This window comes from Phyllobates terribilis, unplaced genomic scaffold (assembly GCF_046119375.1).
Source record: "Phyllobates terribilis strain yellow unplaced genomic scaffold, ASM4611937v1 Scaffold_12__6_contigs__length_324123572, whole genome shotgun sequence".
NCBI classification, from domain to species: domain Eukaryota; kingdom Metazoa; phylum Chordata; class Amphibia; order Anura; family Dendrobatidae; genus Phyllobates; species Phyllobates terribilis.
Window position 1 is genome coordinate 130125015 of NW_027362772.1, and position 21863 is coordinate 130146877.

Genomic DNA, 21863 nt, shown 5'->3' on the forward strand with positions numbered 1-21863 from the left:
AAAAAAGTTGACGATATGGCAACTAGTGTTGAACGCAAGTGCTCGCTACTTGAGTTTGCATCGGGTGTTCGGGTATGCATTGAGTATCGCGGGTGCTCGAGTCTCCGCCCCATATGCTTCGCGGCCAAAAAAACCTTGCGGGGATTGCCTGCCATGCACGAGTGATCCCCGCATGTTTTTTTTGGGGTGTCTAATAACCGTGAAGCATGCGGGCGGGGACTCGGCATTTCACTTGAGCACCCGTGATACATGGTGCATACCTGAGTACCCGATGCAAACTCAAGTAGTGAGCACTTGCGCTCAAGACTAATGACAACTTATTCAATATGATGACTTAATGTTATCAAATTCTGTGTCGTACCTCTGGGTTCAAAATGTTCACTATACCCCTTGATAAAATCCTTGAGGGGTGTAGTTTCCAAAATGGTGTCACTTGTGGGGGGTTTCCACTATTTAGGCACATCAGGGGCTCTCCTAACGCGACATGGCGTCCGCTCTCGATTCCAGCCGATTTTGCGTTCAAAAAGTCACACAGTGCTCCTTCCCTTCTGAACTCTGCCGTGCGCCCAAACACTGTATTTTCCCCACATATGGGGTATTGGCGTACTCAGGAGAAATTGCAAAAAGGTTTTTGGGGTCCATTTTCTCCTCTTACCCTTGTGAAAATAAAAAAAATTGGGCTAAAACATCATTTTTGTGGAAAAAGTTTGCTTTTTTTATTTTCACGGCTCCATGTTATAAACTTCTCTAAAGGACTTGGGGGTTCAAGGTGCTCACCACACATCTAGATAAGTTCCCTGAGGGGTCTAGTTTCCAAAATGGTGTCATTTGTGGGGGGTTTCCACTGTTTAGGCACATCAGGGGCACATCCGCTAATTATTCAAGCAAATTTTACAATCAAAAAGTCAAATGGCGCTCCTTCCCTTCCGAACCCTGCCGCGCGCCCAAACAGTGGTTTTCCCCCACATATGGGGTATCTGCTAACTCAGGAGAAAATGCACAACAAACTGCATGTAACATACCTGGCGGCGTCCTTGCATAGTGGTCCATCTCCCACTGTGTAAGAGCGCGCACTTGATTTCCAGTCCAGACTATCACTTTGGCTTCTTTCCATATGGTCTGCTTTGCTCTGCTCTGTCTGCTTAGGGCGACGCCCGCCGAACTTCCTGTTTCTTGTAGCTGCTGCAGACACACCCCTAATGCGTCCTCAGCCTATTGCTGTCTGTCAACTGGTATTTAACCCAGCTCCTCCCTGGAATCCTTGCCTGAGCATCTTGTTCTGTCAGTTGGCGTTTAGTCACTGATGTGCCAGGTCCTGTCTATGTTTCCTGCCTTGCGGTATCAGTTCCCGTGTCTGAACTGTGTCCTGTCTGTGTACTCTAGCCTGCTGCCTTTCCTGGAGGCTGTAATTCCAGGCCCTTGTGAACACGCTCTTAGCCTATTCCTTCCGCCCTCTAGAGGCCGCATACCTAGATCTGTTGTCTGTGTCCTTTCCCAGTGTCTGTTCCTGCCCTAACCATCTTCCAGCCTGTTTCCAGTTTCTCTCTACGCCCATATCTTCCCTTTTTCTGCAGTCTGAACTCGTACCTAACTCCTGCTCGTTGTCACTGTACTTCCGTTTGTGAGTTTGTGGTCCACTCGCTACTTCACTGCAAGTACCCTGTGGGTATCTGGTTCTGCCTTTCCCTTCCTGTCTGTTCAGTGTGAACAGAGCCCTGTCCGCTCTGCTCTGACCCTTTGCTCGCTGCTCCGGCAGTCTCGCTCTGCTCTGACCCTTTGCTCGCTGCTCCGGCAGTCTCGCTCTGCTCTGACCCTTTGCTCGCTGCTCCGGCAGTCTCGCTCTGCTCTGACCCTTTGCTCGCTGCTCCGGCAGTCTCGCTCTGCTCTGACCCTTTGCTCGCTGCTCCGGCAGTCTCGCTCTGCTCTGACCCTTTGCTCGCTGCTCCGGCAGTCTCGCTCTGCTCTGACCCTTTGCTCGCTGCTCCGGCAGTCTCGCTCTGCTCTGACCCTTTGCTCGCTGCTCCGGCAGTCTCGCTCTGCTCTGACCCTTTGCTCGCTGCTCCGGCAGTCTCGCTCTGCTCTGACCCTTTGCTCGCTGCTCCGGCAGTCTCGCTCTGCTCTGACCCTTTGCTCGCTGCTCCGGCAGTCTCGCTCTGCTCTGACCCTTTGCTCGCTGCTCCGGCAGTCTCGCACTGCTCTGACCCTTTGCTCACTGCTCCGGCAGTCTCGCTCTGCTCTGACCCTTTGCCCGCTGCTCCGGCAGTCTCGCTCTGCTCTGACCCTTTGCCCGCTGCTCCGGCAGTCTCGCTCTGCTATGACCCTTTGCTCGCTCCTCCAGGTGGCCTCGTCTTGCTCTGCTCTTGCTCGCCGCTCCTAGCGGCCTCACTCTGCTGTGTTTGTCCACCGCATCTGCGGTTCGGTTCCTGAGACCCAGTCTGTACTGGGTCCTATCCACTCTGTGCTCCAACCTGTCGTACCTGCCAGTACCTCCCTGCCTGCATACCAGTCGTGCTTACCAACATCCACCTGCCTGCATACCGGCCGTACCTGCCAGTACCTCCCTGTTTGCATACCAGTCGTGCTTGCCAGCATCCACCTGCCTGCATACCTGCAGTGTCTGCCTGTACCCACCAGTCTGTGTGCCAGCCTAACCTGCCTGTTCCTGTATTCCCCGGTGTGGGTCAACAGCCGTGTCCGGGGTCTGACCTGGAGTAGCACCTGGTCCCTCTGCTCGGTCCCTCCTTGGTGCACTGGCGTCGTATGCAGTCGTGCGACCTTGGTCGGATCAGGTGGATACTTAGTTACGCCCCTCCAGGCATTCACTCTCCGGTACGGTCCAGTGGAATCACTACATATACACGCACACGCCAGTCAGTCCGGGCGTGTGCATTACACTGCATGGTGCAATTTCTCCTGTTACCCTTATGAAAGTGCAAAAGTGGGGGCTGAAAAAAATTTTTGTGAGAAAAATGTGAAAATGTTATTTTTACGCCTCAATGTTATAAACTTCTGTGAAGCACCTGGGGGTTCAAGGTGCTCACCACACATCTAGATAAGTTCCCTGAGGGGTCTAGTTTCCAAAATGGTGTCACTTGTGGGGGGTTTCCACTGTTTAGGCACATCAGGAGCTCCCCAAATGCAACATGGCGTCCGCTAATTATTCAAGCAAATTTTACATTCAAAAAGTCAAATGGCGCTCCTTCCCTTCCAAACCCTGCTGTGCGCCCAAACAGTGTTTTTTCCCCACATATGGGGTATCTGCGTGCCCAGGGGAAATTGCACAACAAATTTTGGGGTCCATATTTTCCTGTTACCCCTGCGAAAATAAAAAAAAATTGGGTCTAAAGTAACATTTTTGTGAAAAAAGTTAATTAATTTTTTTCTTCCACATTCCAAAAATTCCTGTGAAGCATCTGAAGGGTTAATAAAGTTCTTGAATGTGGTTTTGAGCACCTTGAGGGGTGCAGTTTTTAGAATGGTGTCACTTTTGGGTATTTTAGATCATAAAGACCCCTCAAAGTGACTTTAAATATAATGTGGTCCCTAAAAAAATGGTTTTGTAAATTTTGTTGGAAAAATGAGAAATCGCTGGTCAACTTTTAACCCTTATAGCTCCCAAATAAAAAATTTTGGTTCCAAAATTGTGCTGATATAAAGTAGACATGTGGGAAATGTTATTTATTAATTATTTTGTGTGACATATCTCTCTGATTTAAGGGCATAAAAATTCAAATTTTCAAAATTGCTAAATTTTTGCTAAATTTCCGTTTTTTTTTCACAAATAAACGCAAGTGATATCGAAGAAATTTTACCACAATCATGAAGTACAATATGTCACGAAAAAACAATCTCAGAATCAGGGGGATCCGTTGAAGCGTTCCAGAGTAATTACCTCATAAAGTGACAGTGGTTAGAATTGTAAAAATTGGCCGTGTCATTAACGTGCAAACTACCTTGGTTTGTAAAGGGGTTAAAAGAAGTGACATGCTCATTCTGTGGGCAACTCCTGCTCTCCATACTGCACAGTATACTGAGGCACTCCGGCATCAGAGCCACCGCAAGAACGACCCCGGTGTCACCTGTGAAGTTGCCTTCAGGAAAACATCGGCATTCGTTTTCTTAAATGGATTCATCTGGAAAAAAAACTCAGCAGCTATGCTTCTGGTCTAAAAAGATGCAGTGTGCACATAGCATTAGGATCCTAACAAAACAAAGAAAAAAATACAAAAAATTGTAGGGTTGAAGTGACATAAGGAAATTGACAAAAGAGTTATGTCTTCTCCCTGTAGTCAGTAATTGTGCATATCCTGAATAACAAGATGGTCCAGGATGTGGTTATATCGTAAAGAAGGGAGTCAACTTCAAAACGCGTCTATAATAAAACCGCAAATAATTAGTTCTGTGTATGCTGGATCCTTTCATCAGTTCACCAGCAGCACGGAAGAGTCCATGTTCTTTCCTTTCTCATATCCTGAACAACAAGATGGTCCAGGAATAAATAGTGAAGGTTCATGCGATCTGTTTTAAAGGTAACCTGTAAGCTATAAAAACAAAATTTGCCTGCAGACAGAGGTAATGTGCATGTTTAGTAACGTTTTAAATATGTTCAGCTGTCTAACTGGAAGAGTAGTTACAGGGAGAAAGTGAAATTCTATCCTCCCTGCAGCAGCTCATTTTCTGTCATTGGGGCAGTGCAGGGAGCGATTACAGTCACTACATAGTAAGCGCACTGTAATCACTGCCTGCACCTAGACTGCTGTGCATGTGTGCAGCACAGGCTGTCAGTTTGTGTGATGGAGACAGTTACAAGGTGCTGACTGTATAGTGAGCAGTGACTGCAACACCTTCTTGAACTGCCCCAATGACATAGTGAGCAGCTATAAAAGGAGAATATAACTTCACTTTCTCCCTGCAGCTTGGCTTCCAGTTATTACTGAACATGTTTAAAATGTTATTTACCTTCATATTATCACTTTGTCTGCAAGTAAATGGTGTTTAGCCGACAGGATCCCTTTAATATTTCAACTGTGTTTAACATTTATGACACTATTACATAATTTCTTTTCTTCTATACAGAGTTTCCTAAACGGAGACATGGATGAGATTCTGAAGTCAGAGATTTTTGTTGTTGTACATGGCAAAACTGAAGGAGTTTCTTTTGAAGAGTTTGGTGGACTTTTTCGTCAGGTTCACGGTTATAATCTTAAATTGTCAAGTTATGGCTACACCTCAATGAGGGCGTTATTAAATGACATGAACGATTTGGTTGAGGTAAAGACTATAAACCAACAACAAATGATAAGATGCAAATCACCCTCAATGCATCATGTAGTGGTCTCCAATGTGAACACATTGCCTCAAGCAAAAGAGCAGGTCTCCGGACGAGCAACTGTAATTTTACCTTCATCTGGACCATCCCCAGGTAAACATCACCATTACATGTCTGCTTTCATTTTTTTTCCAGCCATAAAGCAATTGTTTGTTTTGCAAAACTGTCGATACCACAATCAGAGGTGTAACTATGGTGAGTGCAGGGAATTCAGTAATATCAAGGGCCTGGAGCCCAAGGGGATGCACAAAGGTCCCCTTTTGTCCTTCTAGACAAATATTATTAAAGGAGTACCTTATCTACCAAAGATCTCTTCTCACAGTGCTGTCAGCTCTTACCCTCCTCCACACTAACTGCCATGAGATGATATCTGGAAGTGTTTGTAATGATACATAACTCAGATCTGCTGTATCTAAACAGCTGAAGAGACCAGCGAGGAACCGAGGGTGTACGCTCTTCTCCCCTGCATGACTGCCTTCTTATAATTGGTCATCCTCATGTAGGGAAAGAAGTACACACTGCCAGAGATACATTTCTGGTAATGACCCCTTGAGCTTAAAATAAATTGCTGCCTAAATTTTACAAGCCAACGTCTCTACAATGGAGAGGATGAATAAAAAAAAAGTTTTTTTCAGTTCTGCAGCCACCATCTCATGAAGTGGCTAGTTTAATATACTGAAACTGGTTAAAGATCCTCTTTGAAGGCCCCTACTAGTTAGTAGCCTCAATGGAGATTTTGCAGTGGGATCCACAAGCCTCAAATACACCATCTTATGTATGTATTGTTAAGAGTGATTTCACATCTTTACTTGCTCTCATTTCCAGCATAACTGCAGGATTTGGGACTAGTGAAAAATAGGGTGGTATTTTTAGAAAACCCTAACCTTTGCCCCTTAGCCTCCTATTATGCGGTTTTAGCCTTGGACACTACTGGGGGATATATTCTTACATCTTGTATTTTTGAACCTTGTTTCTAGCATTATTTTAGGTCATATATAGCTAACACATTGGTTCTCATTTATGATGGTATGTGACTTGTGTCTGCATTTTAAAAGGCCACTTGTGCCATTCATTTGGATACAATAGTCCAATGATGTCTATATGTTATAAAGAGCGCAACACAGCCATGCAAATAAAAGGTTGACAGTGCTCAAATAAAAGGTCACTCCATACTATTGAGCGTCTGCAATGAGGAGGTTTACTATTTGTCTTCAGAGATGGTCATACTACAAATTACATTGCAGATTTGTGAGGACTGACAATTGTCTTGCCTTATTACAGAAAGCAAAATATGAAAAATTGTGGTAGAAAACAAACCCAAATAATGATTTCAATCATGTCCGATAGGTCCTGCTGTTAGGAAAACTGGCCAAGCACAACAGACACCACCTCTCCAGCAGAAACCCGTAAAGATAAGCACCAGACCACAGAAGAAAACTGGTCAAGCACAACAGACACCACCTTTCCAGCAGAAACCAGTAAAGGTAAGCACCAGACCACAGAAACAAGAGCTGTTTAGCGTTTGGTACATGAATGGCTGACATAGGACTTCTTACAGATCTAGAATGCTGTCCCTGTCTGAAACAAGGCATGAAAGTGCACTTCATTTTTGGCAAAAAAATGCTTAAAAAGGAGAAAAAAAAAATAAAAAATGAAGGCATTTTGGAAAATATTTGTATTGCACAAATTTACTCATTCTCCCCCTCTTGGTTTAGTTAATCCACAACCAGTAGAAGTCTATTTGCTGCCACAAGAACAAACTGTCATTGATGTCCTCTACAGGGAGCGAACACTAAATTAGGAAACTTCTGGTCAGAACATTCAAACGGAATCTGTCAGTAAGTTTTTTTTACTTTGAAATCTAAGGGCAACATGATTTAGTCTGAGACCATGATTCCAGAGATGTCACTTACTGGGCTGTGTTTTGGTTTTTTAATAAAATTAGTGTATTATCAGCAGGAGATTATCACTACAGGACTTGGTGTCTTGTGCCTTGTAGTCAACTGCTCTGTGTAACCATGCCCCCACTACTGATTGGCAGTTTTCTAACAATACAGTGTACACAGAAAGCTGCCAATCACTGGCATGGGCGGGGTTATGCACAGAAAGCTGCCAATCAGTTGTGTGGGAGGGGTTATACACAGCTAAGCATTCTGAGCTCTGCTAGATCTGCAGCAGAGAAAAGATGTTCTCACAACTGCTGCACCCAGTAAACTACTTGATAAATCGCTGGAATCATGGTCTCAGCCCTTATATTATGATGTTGTCAGATTACATGGCAGAAACCTGCTGACAGATTCCCTTGAATACAGCAATGGTCACATGAGTAATTTAAAATGGACCACAGTAACCCCTTCAATGCACATTGAAATTTACTATAATTACATGTGTAAATGGTCCCCTCTACCTCCGGGGCTCTTGACGCTGTCCAAAGAGGTGTAGAAGAGGACCAGACTCAGGTCCCGTGGCTCCCCCCCCACCAATCTCAGACCTGCCTGACCTCATCCACACAGCGACTAGGCGTCAAACTAGGCCCCCATACCATCGCGGCGGCGTTACCAGACGTGGGCACCACAAGGGTCCTTCCATGCCACACGATCACGGCGGCGCAACCCACAAATCTAGGCCCCGGCTTCAGGCACTCAGACAGACATATATATGCCCAGGCCCTGACAGCTTCTCTCTCCCAATATAATTCACTACACCTGCGCCCTCTGTAATAAAAAATGGTCCACAGGCCAGGCCTTGTCTTTGTGCTCTACCTGTAGCCCTTACATCATGTCTTCATCTCAGGAGTCCGCTGCCGCCCGGGAAAACAACTCACTCCCCTTCTCCGGAGTGGGCAGTTGCCCTTTCTCATTCAGTCTCAGAACTCACCAAGGTTTCACAATCCCTGGTCAAGGTCATGGAACATTTACTCACTCTAACAGCGGCTTCCACCTCCCCGAGCGTCCCTCAGCAGGATTTGCAGGCACCCAGTCACAGTGCTCACATCGACAGGACAGAGTCCAGGCCCAGGAAGCGGACACTATTTCCTTCTTCCTCGAGATCACCGTCCACGTCCCCCCAAGCTGCCCTCAGTCACAACTTCCCCCCGAGATATCACCCAGCTCCATAAATGAGTCTGACTCAGAATCAGATTCTGATACAGACCATAGATCCAAGATGGAGGACATGGTCAACAGCCTCATCAGTCAACCATACCCTCAATATTAAACAAGGTGAGTGCGCTCCTCCGGACCACACAGTCTCCTTCAAAAAACAACTAAGCATCCTCAGACATTTTCCAGTCATAGAGAATTTGAAGGGGTCCTTTTAAACACTTGGAGCACCCTGACAAGTGTTTCTCCTGAAGAAGACAGCTTGACATCCTTTATCTCTTCAGCCCTGAACTGGTTAATAAGTGGTCGGAGTCCCCTTCAGTCGACCCTCCAGTATCTAGTCTTTCCCCCAAAACAACCTTATCACTGTCCGATGGATCATCCCTTAAGGATACCATAGACAGGTGGAATCCCTAGCCAAGTCAGCATACAAGGCTTCACAGGCTTCCCTCTGCCGTCTCTTTGCCTCTGCATGGATAGACAAGTCCATTTCCGCCTGGGCAAAAGTCCTACGTCAGGGCTTTAATGCTTCAGCCCCCACAGAGGATATGGCAGATCTAGCAGACCAAATTGCCCACTCTGGAAAGTATCTATCTTTTAGCTGCTTCCCTAGATGCAGCCAATTGTTCAGCTCAGGCCAGCAGTAATACCATAGCCATATGCAGGATCCTATGGCTTAAGGCCTGGATTGCTGATCCCCAATCCAAGAAGTCTCCCTTTTCAGGGCAAAACTAGATAATCTCATCTGACGTAACTGGGGGAAAAAGCACCTCTCTCCCTCAGCCCAAGTCCAAACGTTCGTTGAACCCTTTACAGACCCCTCAGTTTTGCCCCTTTCGCATCCCCCAGGATTCCAGCTGAACTGGACAGGCATCCGACCCAAAGGGAAAGAAAAGTTCTTTCAAACACGCCCTGTCCTGGCGCAGATAGGGACGCCCTAACAGAACCTCAGAACCCCGACCAAATAAATTCTTCGCAAGACTTGCCACACCCACCTGGGATTCCCCATGGGGTGGGCGGCTGTCTCCTCTTCCGCGATGCATGTCTAGCTTATCTTGACGACGCCTGGGTCAGGGAAATAGTCTCCACGCAACAGTTTTTTCTTGCCCCATTCTCCAAGAGACCCAGCACACGTTGCAGGGTTTTTCAGTGCCATCGACTCACTACTGGCATCAGGGGTCATCATTCCAGTTCCCTCAGAACAACGCTTCAAAAGGTTTTTATTCCAACCTATTCGTAGTTCCATAAGGATGGATCTCAAGCTCCTAAACCGCCAGTTGCGACTGAATCACTTCAGGATGGAATCTCTCTGCTCGGTGATCTCATCCATAGAACCCGACGAGTTACTCTCCTCAGTGGACATTCAAGATGCCTACCTCCACATTCCAATTTGCCAGTCCAATCAGAGGTTTCTTCAATTTGTGACCCTGAGCAATCATTATTAGTTCACAGCTCTTCCATTCGACTTAGCCTTGGCTCCCAGAGTGTTCACCAAGGTGATGGCTACCGTCATGGCCATCCTCCGTTCCAAGGGAATCGTCATCATTTCCTATTTGGATGACCTATTAATCAAGGGGCTGCCATCAGAGCCTCCTGATCACTCTCAACACATTCTCGTCTCGGCTGGATAGTGAACAGGGATAAGTCCTACTTAACTCCCTCTCACAGAGTCTAACTTTACTAGGCATGACGTTCGACAACTCCCGGGCCAAAATTCTCCTCCCAGAGGACAAGATCACAGATCTCGGATGGGGCATCCATGTCCTAACACATCCCTACCTCTGCGACTCTGCATGAGAGTCCTGGGAAAGATAGTCACGGCCATGGAAGCCATCCAATTTGCCCAGTTTCATACCCGCCCACTCCAGCTAGCCCTCCTGTCAGCATGGGACAGGAAAACAGCCTCCCTAGACCGTCCCATCCTCCTGCCCCCTCGCGTCCGACAACATTGACTTTGTGGTCCGACAACATTGACTTGGAGGACCCTTTCTCCTTCCGTCCGCCGAGGGAGATCCTTCCTCCCTTTCAGATGGCTAGTAGTCACACCAGTCTTCTCGGATGGGGAGCGGTCTTCCTTCACCATATGGTTCAAGGGCGCTGGAATGTCCTAGAAACATTCCTTCCTATCAAACTGCTGGAAATCAGGCTATCTTCCTCTCTCCTCCATTGGCAGGAACTTCTTGCTGGCCAACCAGTCCTCATCCAATCAGACAATGCCACGGCCGTGGCCTACATAAATCATCAGGGCAGCACTTGAAGCTGGTCCGTCCTCTCAGAAGTCTCATGGACCCTCCTCTGGACCATGTGCCAGTGATATCAGCAATTCACATACCAGGGGTGGAAAACTGGGCCGCAGACTTCCTAAGTCAACAGAACCTGTCCTCAGGCTAGTGGTCTCTACATCCAGAGGTGTTCGATCAGATTTTTCAAAGTTGGGACACCCCCGAAGTCAACCTAATGGCGTCACGGGTGAATTGAAAGGTCCCTCACTTCGCAGCCAGGTCTCGGGATCCTCAAGCAATCGCCTGCAATGCTCTAGTCATCCCGTAGGTTCAGTTTCACCTACCTTACCTTTTCCCACCTCTCCTGCTGATCCCCAGAATTATCAAGATGATCAAGCTGGAAGGAGTTCCTGTTCTTCTCGTGGCCCCAGACTGGCCCAGAAGAGCCTGGTATCCGGAACGGGTCAATCTACTATCGGACGTACCATGGAAGCTCCCAGAGTGCGCCTATCTGCTCTCTCAGGGCCCGCTCTGCCCCCCGAATTCTCAGTAACTCAATTTAAATGGTATTGCCGTTGAAGCCGCGGTGTTGAAAGAAGCAGGTTTCTCCCCTCAGGTCATACAGACCATGATCAGTGCAAAAAAAACCTGCTTCATCCCGTATTCATCATCATACCTGGAAGGCCTTTTTTCGATGGTGTGAAGACAGCCAAGCAGCTCCCATATCCTTTTCTCTACCTATCATCTTGGCCTCTCCAATCAGGCCTTCGTGTCGGCGTATCCCTCAGCACACTCAAAGGTCAGGCTTCCGCATTCTCAATATTGTTCCAATGTAATCTAGCATCTAAACCTCAAGTTAAGACGTTCTTACAAGATCTCATTCTGCTGTTAGAGGCCCTTCAGGCACCCCCCTTCGAACCTATCCAACAAATTACTAAATCCTTCCTTTACTAGAAGGTCGCATTCCTAGTAGCCATCACATCAATTAGAAGATTCTCCGAGCTGGCAGCTCTTTCCTGCCAAGCCCCGTTCTTCATCATCCATCAGGACAAGGTGGTTCTCAGACCAATTCCTTCCTACTTACCCAAGGTGGTCTCCACCTTTCACCTGAACGAGGACATCGTCCTGCTGTCCTTCTGCCCTTCTTCCAAACATCCTCTTGAATGAAAAGGCTGTGCATAGCCTGGACTTGGTCAGTGCTTTGCATTGCTATCTCTCAAGGACAGCTCCCTTCAGGCTCTCTGACTCCCTATTCGTCGTCCCCGAAGGCCGTCGAAAAAGCTCCCTGCCTAACGCCACGATCTCTCACTGGATTCGCTCAACGATCTTGGAAGCTTATCGGATAAAGAACAAATTACCCCCTCCGGACGTAAGGGTCCACTCTACCCAGGCGGTGGGAGCATCCTGGGCTGTTCGACATCAAGCTTTGACCACGCAGGTCTGCAAAGCAGCTACCTGGTCATCTCTTCATACCTTTACAAAATTCTATAAAGTTCATACCTACCCCTCAGCAGACGCCGGACTAGGTAGAAAAGTGCTGCAGGCGGCGATTGCTGATTGTCTGACCTCATAGGCGCAGAGTTCATTTTTCCCCCACCCTTTTTGGGACCGTTTTTGGACGTCCCATAGTTACCTGTGTCCCCCAATGAAGCGATAAAGAGTGATTTTTGGTACTTAACTTAATCTTTCTTGGAGCCTCATTGGGGGACACAACACTCTCCCTATGTGCCCATGTCTGTTTTTAAGTGCCTTGATAGTGCCAGTCTATAGGCACATTCTTGGTTTCTTTTTACCATATCCTACTTGTATGCTTCTCCTACTGCTTTTCCACTAACTGACAAGCTTAGTGCCAGTCGAGGAGGAGCTAACTTTTTTTCTAGCATAGTGTCAGCCTCCTAGCGACAGCAGTACATACCCATAGTTACCCTTTTCCCCCAATGAAGGCTCCAAGGAAGATTTTACTGTAAGTACCAAAAATCCCTCTTTTCTCAGGAGTGGAGACAAAACCAGGTGAGGAACAATCAGAAAAAAGGTATAATAGAAACAAGTCACCAATTCTACATTTATCACCCACTCCTGAGAGAAAAGACAAATACTGATAGTGGGGCCGTGGCCTTAGACATATAATTACAATCCTGTATGATCTTGCAAAAAACTCACTCTGGAAACTAGTTTTGGTGACCATTGCAAAAAGTCTGTCCAAGTGTTTAAGCTACCTGATAAAAAAAATTTATTTTCTGCTATGCCGGAATAAAAAAAGGTAACAGTTTTGTCACAAAAGACCTTAGTCAAGCCAATGGGATAGAAACGCTACTTAAAATATATATTTTTTTTTTTAATCTGAGAAAGTTAGGTTTTAAATATTTCTTTGGTGCCTTCAAAAAACCTTTCCTCCCATGTGAATTTTTATTGGTACAGTGGGGGAAAGGAGCCATTGGGTCATGCAGTGCCAGTACTGCAGCACTGATTTCTTTTACTTATAACGATAGGTTGGAGTAAAGTAATTCTACAATTTTACTTTATGTGAAACGTATGGGCTCTGTGGCCTGCAGCTCAGTCAGAAGAGTCAATAGGTGCACAGTAAGAGACCACCTTCTCACCATTTCTTATGCCTTTGTTGGGTCTTTCGTATCATGTGTGTGCAAACAAACATTTTTTTTTCTCAACAGGTGAAGAGCACTAACCCTGCAGCAAGCAAAAAGTCTAAAGAAACTTTAAAATCTCAACACTGTCAATATGCTAAACCCCACAGCCCTACAGTAAAGCATACAAACAGCCCCCAACCTGGATGGTCATCACATGGAAAGACTGCCAAAAGCAATGGATTTCCTGCAAACCATAAGCCTCTGAGTGCTAAGCCTGTACCTGCAGCCCCAGCAGTAAATGCTGCTCCTGCAACAGGGGCTGCAATGCCCAAAAAGGTTTCTAGCGCAAAACAAAAAAAAGCCACATTTTTTACTCCAAAATCAAGAACCAATATACCACATTTCCAAAATGTCAGTTCAACTAAGCAAAATAAAAAAACAGGTTTGCTTCCAACTCCTGGTGCTTCATTAAAGCACAGCCCATCTTATATCAACTGTGTACCAATGGTTGCCCAACCTGGCATCAAACCAAATGTGTCATATGCATCTGCCTGCAAAAGTAATCTCAAAATGAACCAGGTTAATCATGGTGGACAACAATTTCCTTCAAATAATTTAAGATTTCTAGTAGACCCCAGGGTTAATTCAACCAATGTTCCTCAGCCTTCCAATGTTCCTCAGCCTTCCAATGTTCCTCAGCCTTCCAATGTTCCTCAGCCTTCCAATGTTCCTCAGCCTTCCAATGTTCCCCAGCCTTCCAATGTTCCCCAGCCTTCCAATGTTCCCCAGCCTTCCAGAGCAGAGTTTAGACCCTCAAAACAGCCAGGATCTGTCATCAAAGAAAACATCGAGCAGCTACTGAATCAGCACGACAACGGCCTTTCAATTTTCCAACTACAAAAACTGTATCTAATAACGTTTCGACAGCCCCTCAAATTCAGGGGTTCAGCTACATTGAAACATCTCTTGGTGGAACTGAAGGATGTAGTGAAAACAGAAGGAATAGGGGTACAAATGCTTGTGTATCCAGTTCCTGGAAAAAAGAATCCAAGCATGCCTGGCAATGGAGATCAAGGTAATTCTCTTGAGTTCAAAGCCTATAAAAGTTTATATATCCCAGAGACAGCCCATATATCCGCTATGTAGCCCTTGTTAGGAGGGGAGTTTATTGAATGTACTTTGCTATAAGGTGGTGAGAACCTGTGAAGGATTTCCCTCTCCCAGGGAAACAAATTGCTATCAGGGCGTGAGGAACTGGTTTAAAAAAAGTGGATGAAACAGGAAAGGAGATCCACCAGGCTCCATAATGAGAGGTCAATGTTGATAACTGCATTGAGCTCACCTCTATTTTAAATGCACCAATGAGCATGAACAGAGATAAAACTGCTTACAAATATTTTTTGTTGGAATTGTTAAAAGTTCATAATTTGGAAAGTGACAAAGTTGCAGAATAGTATTTAAAATAATACATTACTACTTATGTAATTATTTTTAGTTATATAAAAGCTTAAAAGGGAACTGGTCACTAGGATCAACCCTGTTAAGTTGTTTATATTGGCACGTGGGTCACAGGAAGCGAAATAAAATGATACCTTGATTATATCAGATCCGATGTCTTATTCCAAATAAATCCACATTTTTCTAAATGAGCTGTTAAGATCTTTAGGCCGGACATAGATCTCCCTGAGAATCTGCCTCCAGAGCCTATTTTTAAATGAAAGGTGGGGCGCTACCAGTGTATGACATGTAACAACTGACAGTCTGCTCTCCTGATCTACATGTCTCACATTGGTATGCCCCCTTTACTTTAAAATAATTTCTGGAGGCAGATTCTCAGGGAGATCTGTGTCTAGGCAGATTCTCAGGGAGATCTGTGTCTGGTCCACAGATCTTAACAGCTCATTTACATATTAAAATTGAGTCACAGATATCAAGGTATCATTGTATTCAACTTTCTATGGCCTACATGCCCATATAAAGGCTTAAGTGTGTTAATCGTACTGACTGATTCCCTTGAAAGTAACTGCCATTTCAGGTGAACGTCTGTTACTAGATTTATTTATCCTATAAGATATAGACAAGGTATATTAACCTCAACTGTACTATTTATTCATGGGGGGGGGGGGTGAAACACAACATTTACAATATAGTAGGAGTCTTGTTATTCCCAAAACTCAAGTTCAACCACTTTTTCATTCATATGTGGGACTTGGGCCCTATAAAAATTATCCCTGTAAGAGAATTCACTTAGTTTGACATAAAAACTGTTTTATTATTACACAACTGTGCAAAAATTCTGCACAGTAAGAATGCTTTAAAAAATAGAAGTGTTTAAAAAAAAAATCAATAATAGAATGCAAACTGAATTGACAATAGAGAAATCTAAAGTCACATCACTATTTGGGGTGACCACCTTTTGTCTTAAAAACATCACCAGTTCTCTTAGGTACACTTGCGCTTGTAAACCGTTTTTGAAGGCACTAAGTAGGGAGGTTGTTCCAAACATTTTGGAAATCTAACCACATATCTTCGATAGATGTTGTTTGTGTAAATTCTTCTGTCTCTTTATGTAATCCCAGACAGACTGGATAAGGAGATCAGGGATCTTTGGAGCCATGCCATCATTTTGAGGACTCCTTGTTCTCCTTTATCTTGAAGATAGTTCTGACTGACATTGGCTTCAAATTTATTCTACAGCAGGACAACAACCCAGATGCCTCCCTGATGATTCTGAATGATGGATAATTATTGGCCTGTATTTCTCAGCATTAGAGAACACCATTAATTTTGACCAAATCCACAACTCCATTGCAGCCCTAAACTTGCAAAGACCCTCCACCATGCCTCACTGTTGCCTGTAGACTCTAATTATTGTACTGATCTCCAGCCCCCAGTGAAAAAACTGCCTTCTCTTACAGCCAATTTTTTAATAATTTTGACTCCAGTCAAGAGCACCCGCTTCCATTTTTTACAGCTCAGTTTCTATGTTTTTTGTGCACAGTTCAGTCGCTTTGGCTTGTTTCAATGTCTAAAAAGTATGGTTTTTGGTCATATATCTTCCATAAAGACCACTTCTGGCCATACTTTTCCAAACTGTAGATTGGTGTAGCTGGGTTGCACTGGCTGCTGCCAGCTCTGAGCTGATGACACTGCTGGACATCATGCTTATTTCCCTTCAAAGTCAGAAGATGTGTTTTTCATTTGCTGCATTAAGTTTCCTTGTCCAGTACAACGACTGCATCTACGGTCTTCAACGTTGCCCATTTAATGATCTCCTGAATGCTGAGAAATACAGACCGATCCTTCTCCATCATACAAAGTCAAAGGTGTCTTGTCATACTGCAAAATTTGGAGCCAGTAACTACCCCAAACATTCAGTCAGTGTGATTAATCCATTGAAGTTATAGGGCCACACACAGCCCTGATTTTGACATCATAGAGTTCGTCTGTCATATGAAGAAACAAGGATTTTCACAAGTCTGCATCCACTAGAGTTCTTCAAGATGTTTGGAACAGCCTTCCTACTGATTTAGTTCAAAACTATGTTCAGGTGTACCCTGAAGAATCAATGCTTTGACCCAGTTCTGTTGACACAAATATCGATAGGATTTAGATTCTCATTTGTTAATCTAAATAATCACTTCTAATTCTCAATGGATCTATGCCTGCCTAAAATGTTTTCTACAGTACCATCTGTAAATGAGGGGGGACATCAGTGCATCCATAATATGGTCAGAGGTTTAATGCACCATTTGGCCCTCAAATTAAATCCATACACCATTCCTTATGTTGATTTGGTAGCACTCAATTGAGCGCTCCCTGTGTGCTGGCCCTGGGATTCAAACCAGTGTTAGTAAATGCGTGCCGGGTTCCCTCTCGGCTGCCGCGTGCTGCACACCAGATGCCCAGGGTGCTCTGAAGTCACCTCATTTACATATGTAATTTATTTTCTATAATTTTTTTAAATTAAATTAGGTAAATCTGTACTGCAGTTAACATTCTTACAGGGAACTTAACCCCATAAAATAAGTTTTTTAATTAAGAGTTTTGGGGGCAACAGACTCCATTTGATTCATTGTTTAAAAGAGAAAAAAAAAAAAAGTATGCTCCTCTAAGGTGGACAGTATGGAAATTGATCATTTTATTCTGGGCTCCATTGAGACTTAAACTCAGCTTTTCGCCTTTGTTGCTTTTGTACTTCCTGTTAGAGGTCTGATAAGTGTTATATTTGTCTCCAACATTTTTTCCCCCATGTCTTAGTATGAGGAAGTGCTGAAATTATTCTCTACATTAAGTTTATCAAAAAAGACTTTAAATGTAGTGTTTATATTTGCAATAATATCTACCTAGACATTGGATGGGTTCATGAAAGCACTGAATCTCGAGAACTTGTCCTGTATATTAATTAATAAGTATGAATTAGAAGCGCTAATTTACATTTTTTAGTTTTTTTTTAGATACTGCACCGCAACGTACTATTTCTTTGCTTACTAAAAGAGACTTACCAAAGGAAGTTACATCAAACCAACATTCTGCAGATTCCATAAAAACACAGAATGATAAACTGCAAGAGGCTGCACAGCCGTCCCTCAGTGATGATGACATTGTGGTCTCTGGGCTAACCACCAAAAATAGCCCATCACAAAATGCATCTCGGGAATCCAGTTTACCTCAAATCATTTTACACTCATCCGGTTTTTCATTTGTGATGGAACAACAGTTACCTGACCCTCAAAAAGTGAGTGAAATGGAGTTGTCTAATAATCCTGGTTCTTGTAATGAGCAAAACTCACCATCTCACAACAACAAGTTAAATAGTTCAGAACATTTGCTGCAAGTAGTACCTAGCGCTAATGCAAGTACATTACCATCGGACACAAAACCACATAGATCATTGGTTCTCCAGGTAGAGAACACGGAGCATGTAGGTTTGCAGCCACACAACTGCATGAAAGTAGTGGGAACACATGGGCAAGAAGCAGATCCCTCTTCACAACCGAACGCAACCTTCCATACTGAAAATGATTGCTACATGTCAGAATATCCGGCATTACCTATTAGAGGCAAATTCAAAACCAAACCTGTCCTTGTTCCAATAGAAGAGCCAGCTTCAAAACAGAAAAGCATCTCTCCAAACAGAAAAAGATATGAGCAAGAGGAACCATCCAATGGAAGAAATGTTCAAACCGAAAATACCATTGAGAAAACCTCCAAAGATGAAGAAACCATTTCTCCACCTACAAGTGACTCCACAAAAACAGATTATCCATATGTGCCTGGCACTGAGCAATCCGTGCCAATGTCATCAGATGGACAAAAAACTGGTAATATACATTCCAGCCAAAGCAAGCAAGACGAGCCCATTCTGCAAAAAACACAGGTTGAAGACTTTTCTAATCCCGAAAGAATTGTATATTCCCTGCTAAACCCACCCATGCAGCAGGAGGTTTCTGTAGAACTAAGCACACCTCAAAACAATTTTGAAAGGACATCAGAACAAGAAGACATGTCTACATGGCAAACAAGTGAAAAGCAGGTCTGCTGCATACTATAAAACCCAAGGTTAAAAACTGGATCAAATATTAAACATCTTACAATAGTTACAAAACACTACATGGTACTTTCACACAGCTACGATGATTAAAAAGTAATATAAATAAGAATGTTTGCGACCTCAGGTGTTATGTACAGTATATTTCATTTTAAAAGTAAAGAAACATCTGCCACAGTGTCATTATTACTGAGGAATTCTTAGCAAATGTATAATTTAAGTAAAATGCAATGTCACATTTATCACCTTGTCTGATTTGGATAACTAAAATGAAAGCTGCTCTGACGTTATCTCCTCGTTGAAGGTTTCCCAGGTCCCCACCACCAGTCAATGTACGAAAGGGCCAGTGGTTCTTTATTGAGCATAATATCCTTTTCAAATTGTATCCAGGCAAACTTATTTGCATGGCTGCATAGTACTGTAGCTCATCTCTTTTCAGGAAAAACCTCATGAAAAATTGTGTTTGGGTACGTCCACACGACAAGCTTTTCAGGCAGATGCTGCCTGCAAACACTCAAGGATGAACGTAAGCATTTATATGCGGAAACCACTTGCTGATCATATGTTCAGACATAACATCTTTCAACGGCTTCAGTCTTCTAAGAATGACAAGCGGTGTCTATCTTCTTGCGTTTGCCACACATGCATTTAATATTCTAAACTACAATGGGAAAAGCTCAAAAGATGTCTGGAAGATGCTCAGATGACCTTTGAAAAATGCTCTAATCAATTTTACTTTAAAAACATTTTTATGGTTTCTTAAAAAAAACATTTGAATATCCTCAAAAAAAACATTGCTAGATTGTCATCTGCTTGGGAAAAAAAAACAAAAAAAAACCTTTGTTTTTCGCCTGACTTTAAAAGACGTCATGTGCACACATCCTAATATAGTATACAATTGATAAATTAACTGGGTGCATTCCCCATGGGTGAATCTTCCATTGCCTTGGTCTGACCTCTTTACAATATATCAGTATTTAGTGCTCAGATAATATTGACTAACAATTAGTGTTGAGCCACCCCCGTAGTGTTCGGGTTCGGTTCGGTTCGTCGAACACCGGGATGTTCGAGGAACTGTTCGTCGAACACCTTAGAACACCGTCGAACACCGTTAAAACCAATGGCAGGCAAACAAAAACACATAGGAACACATAGAAAACACCTTCAAAGGTGTCCAAAAGCTGACAAACTGCTCAGAAGACGCTTTCTTTAAAAAAGCCGGCCGGCAATTCAGCAGCGGCATACACCGGTACCCGACAATTTAGACATGAAGAAATAGAGCATCACACATAGATTAGATAGATAGAAACATGTCAGTCACATATATATGAAGTACAGTGACAGTGTTGCTTACTGTACTTGTCATTTAGTGTAAAGGATTTATTAAAAAATATAAGTGTTTTCGTGCACCGTCTCTTTAAAAAAGCCGGCCGGCAATTCAGCATCTGTACCCGACAATTTATAACAGACAGAATAGAGCTTCACACATAGATTAGTTAGATAGAAACATGTCAGTCACATATATAATAAGTACAGTGACAGTGTTGGTTACTGTACTTGTCATTTAGTATTAAAATAAAGGATTTATTATTAAAAAAAATTGGCGTGGGGTTCCCCGTAATTTTAGTCTCTAGCGGAGGTTAAGCAGACAGCTGGGGCAGATGTTTGAAGCCTGGGAAGGGGGTAATACCCACGGAGCTTCCCAGGCTACTAATATCAGCCCCCAGCTGAATACCTAGCCTTTACTAGCTATTAAAATGGAGGACCCCAGCTGGGGGCTGATATTAATAGCCCAGGAAGGGAGCCATGAATATTGGCCCCCTCCCAGGCTAGAAACACCAGCCGTCAGCCGCCCCAGAAATGGCGCATCCATAGGATGCGCCAATTCTGGCACTTAGCCTCGCTCTTCCACGCTGCCCTGGTGCGGTGGCAGGGGGTAATAGGGTTGGGGTTGATGTCTGCTTATAATGCCAGCTGACATCAAGCCCAGGTTAGTAATGGAGAGGCGTCTATAAGACACCCCCATTGCTAACCCCATAGTCAAAGTTAAAAAAAAAACACAAACACCCAGAATAAAGTCCTTTAATTGAAATAAAGACACAATTCTTTATTGTTCTAAATTAAACCATACTTACCATCACGCCCATTCCAGCTGAAGCCAACGATCTCCTGCAATAAAAGAAAAATAATAAAGCAACCTCATCCTTACCTTTCCATGGTTCCCAGGACAGCTTCAGCTCTGCTACATCGAGATGACAGGCTGGACCTGCAGAACGCTGCCATCCAGCCTGTCATCCCGCAGACACTGAGAAGCGCAGGCATGCTTGCGCTCCTCAGTGTCTGACTGACGGCATCCAGATGAGCCGACAATGAACTCGGCTCACCTCATGTACGTCACTGACAGCGTGGGAAAATTCTCCTGCACTCAGCGCTTCAGCGTGAGAATTTTCCCACGCTGTCAGTGACGTGCATGAGGTGAGCCGAGTTCATTGGACATGACCTCGGCTCATCTGGATGCCGTCACAGCCAGACACTGAGTAGCGCAAGCAAGCCTGCGCTTCTCAGTGTCTGCGGGATGACAGGCTGGATGGCAGCGTTCTGCTGCGGTCCAGCCTGTTATCTCGATGTAGCAGAGCTGAAGCTGTCGTGGGAACCATGGAAAGGTAAGGATGAGGTTGCTTTATTATTTTTCTTTTATTGCAGGAGATCGTTGGCTTCAGCTGGAATGGGCGTGATGGTAAGTATGGTTTAATTTAGAACAATAAAGAATTGTGTCTTTATTTCAATTAAAGGACTTTATTCTGGGTGTTTGTGTTTTCTTTTAACTTTGACTATGGGGTTAGTAATGGGGGTGTCTTATAGACGCCTCTCCATTACTAACCTGGGCTTGATGTCAGCTGGCATTATAAGCTGACATCAACCCCAACCCTATTACCCCCTGCCACCGCACCAGGGCAGCGTGGAAGAGCGAGGCTAAGTGCCAGAATTGGCGCATCCTATGGATGCGCCATTTCTGGGGCGGCTGACGGCTGGTGTTTCTAACCTGGGAGGGGGCCAATATTCATGGCTCCCTTC

The 21863-nt window shown here is 44.3% G+C and overlaps 1 protein-coding gene across 4 annotated transcripts in view; it reads left to right on the forward strand.

The window, feature by feature from the left end:
- Window positions 1-19030, forward strand: part of LOC141172268 (uncharacterized) — a 54050-nt gene extending 35020 nt beyond the window's left edge. For 3 of the 4 annotated variants that reach the window (XM_073656282.1, XM_073656283.1, XM_073656285.1), the window contains 4 exons: window positions 5077-5422; window positions 6677-6813; window positions 13322-14312; window positions 17695-19030. In XM_073656282.1, the coding sequence (XP_073512383.1) occupies window positions 5077-5422; window positions 6677-6813; window positions 13322-14312; window positions 17695-18791 (2571 nt within the window). In that variant the 3' untranslated portion in view covers window positions 18792-19030. Of the gene's footprint in view, window positions 1-4392; window positions 4530-5076; window positions 5423-6676; window positions 6814-13321; window positions 14313-17694 lie in introns of those variants that run through there. The other variant, XM_073656284.1, reaches the window with a different exon arrangement.
- The last annotated feature ends 2833 nt before the right edge of the window (window positions 19031-21863 follow it).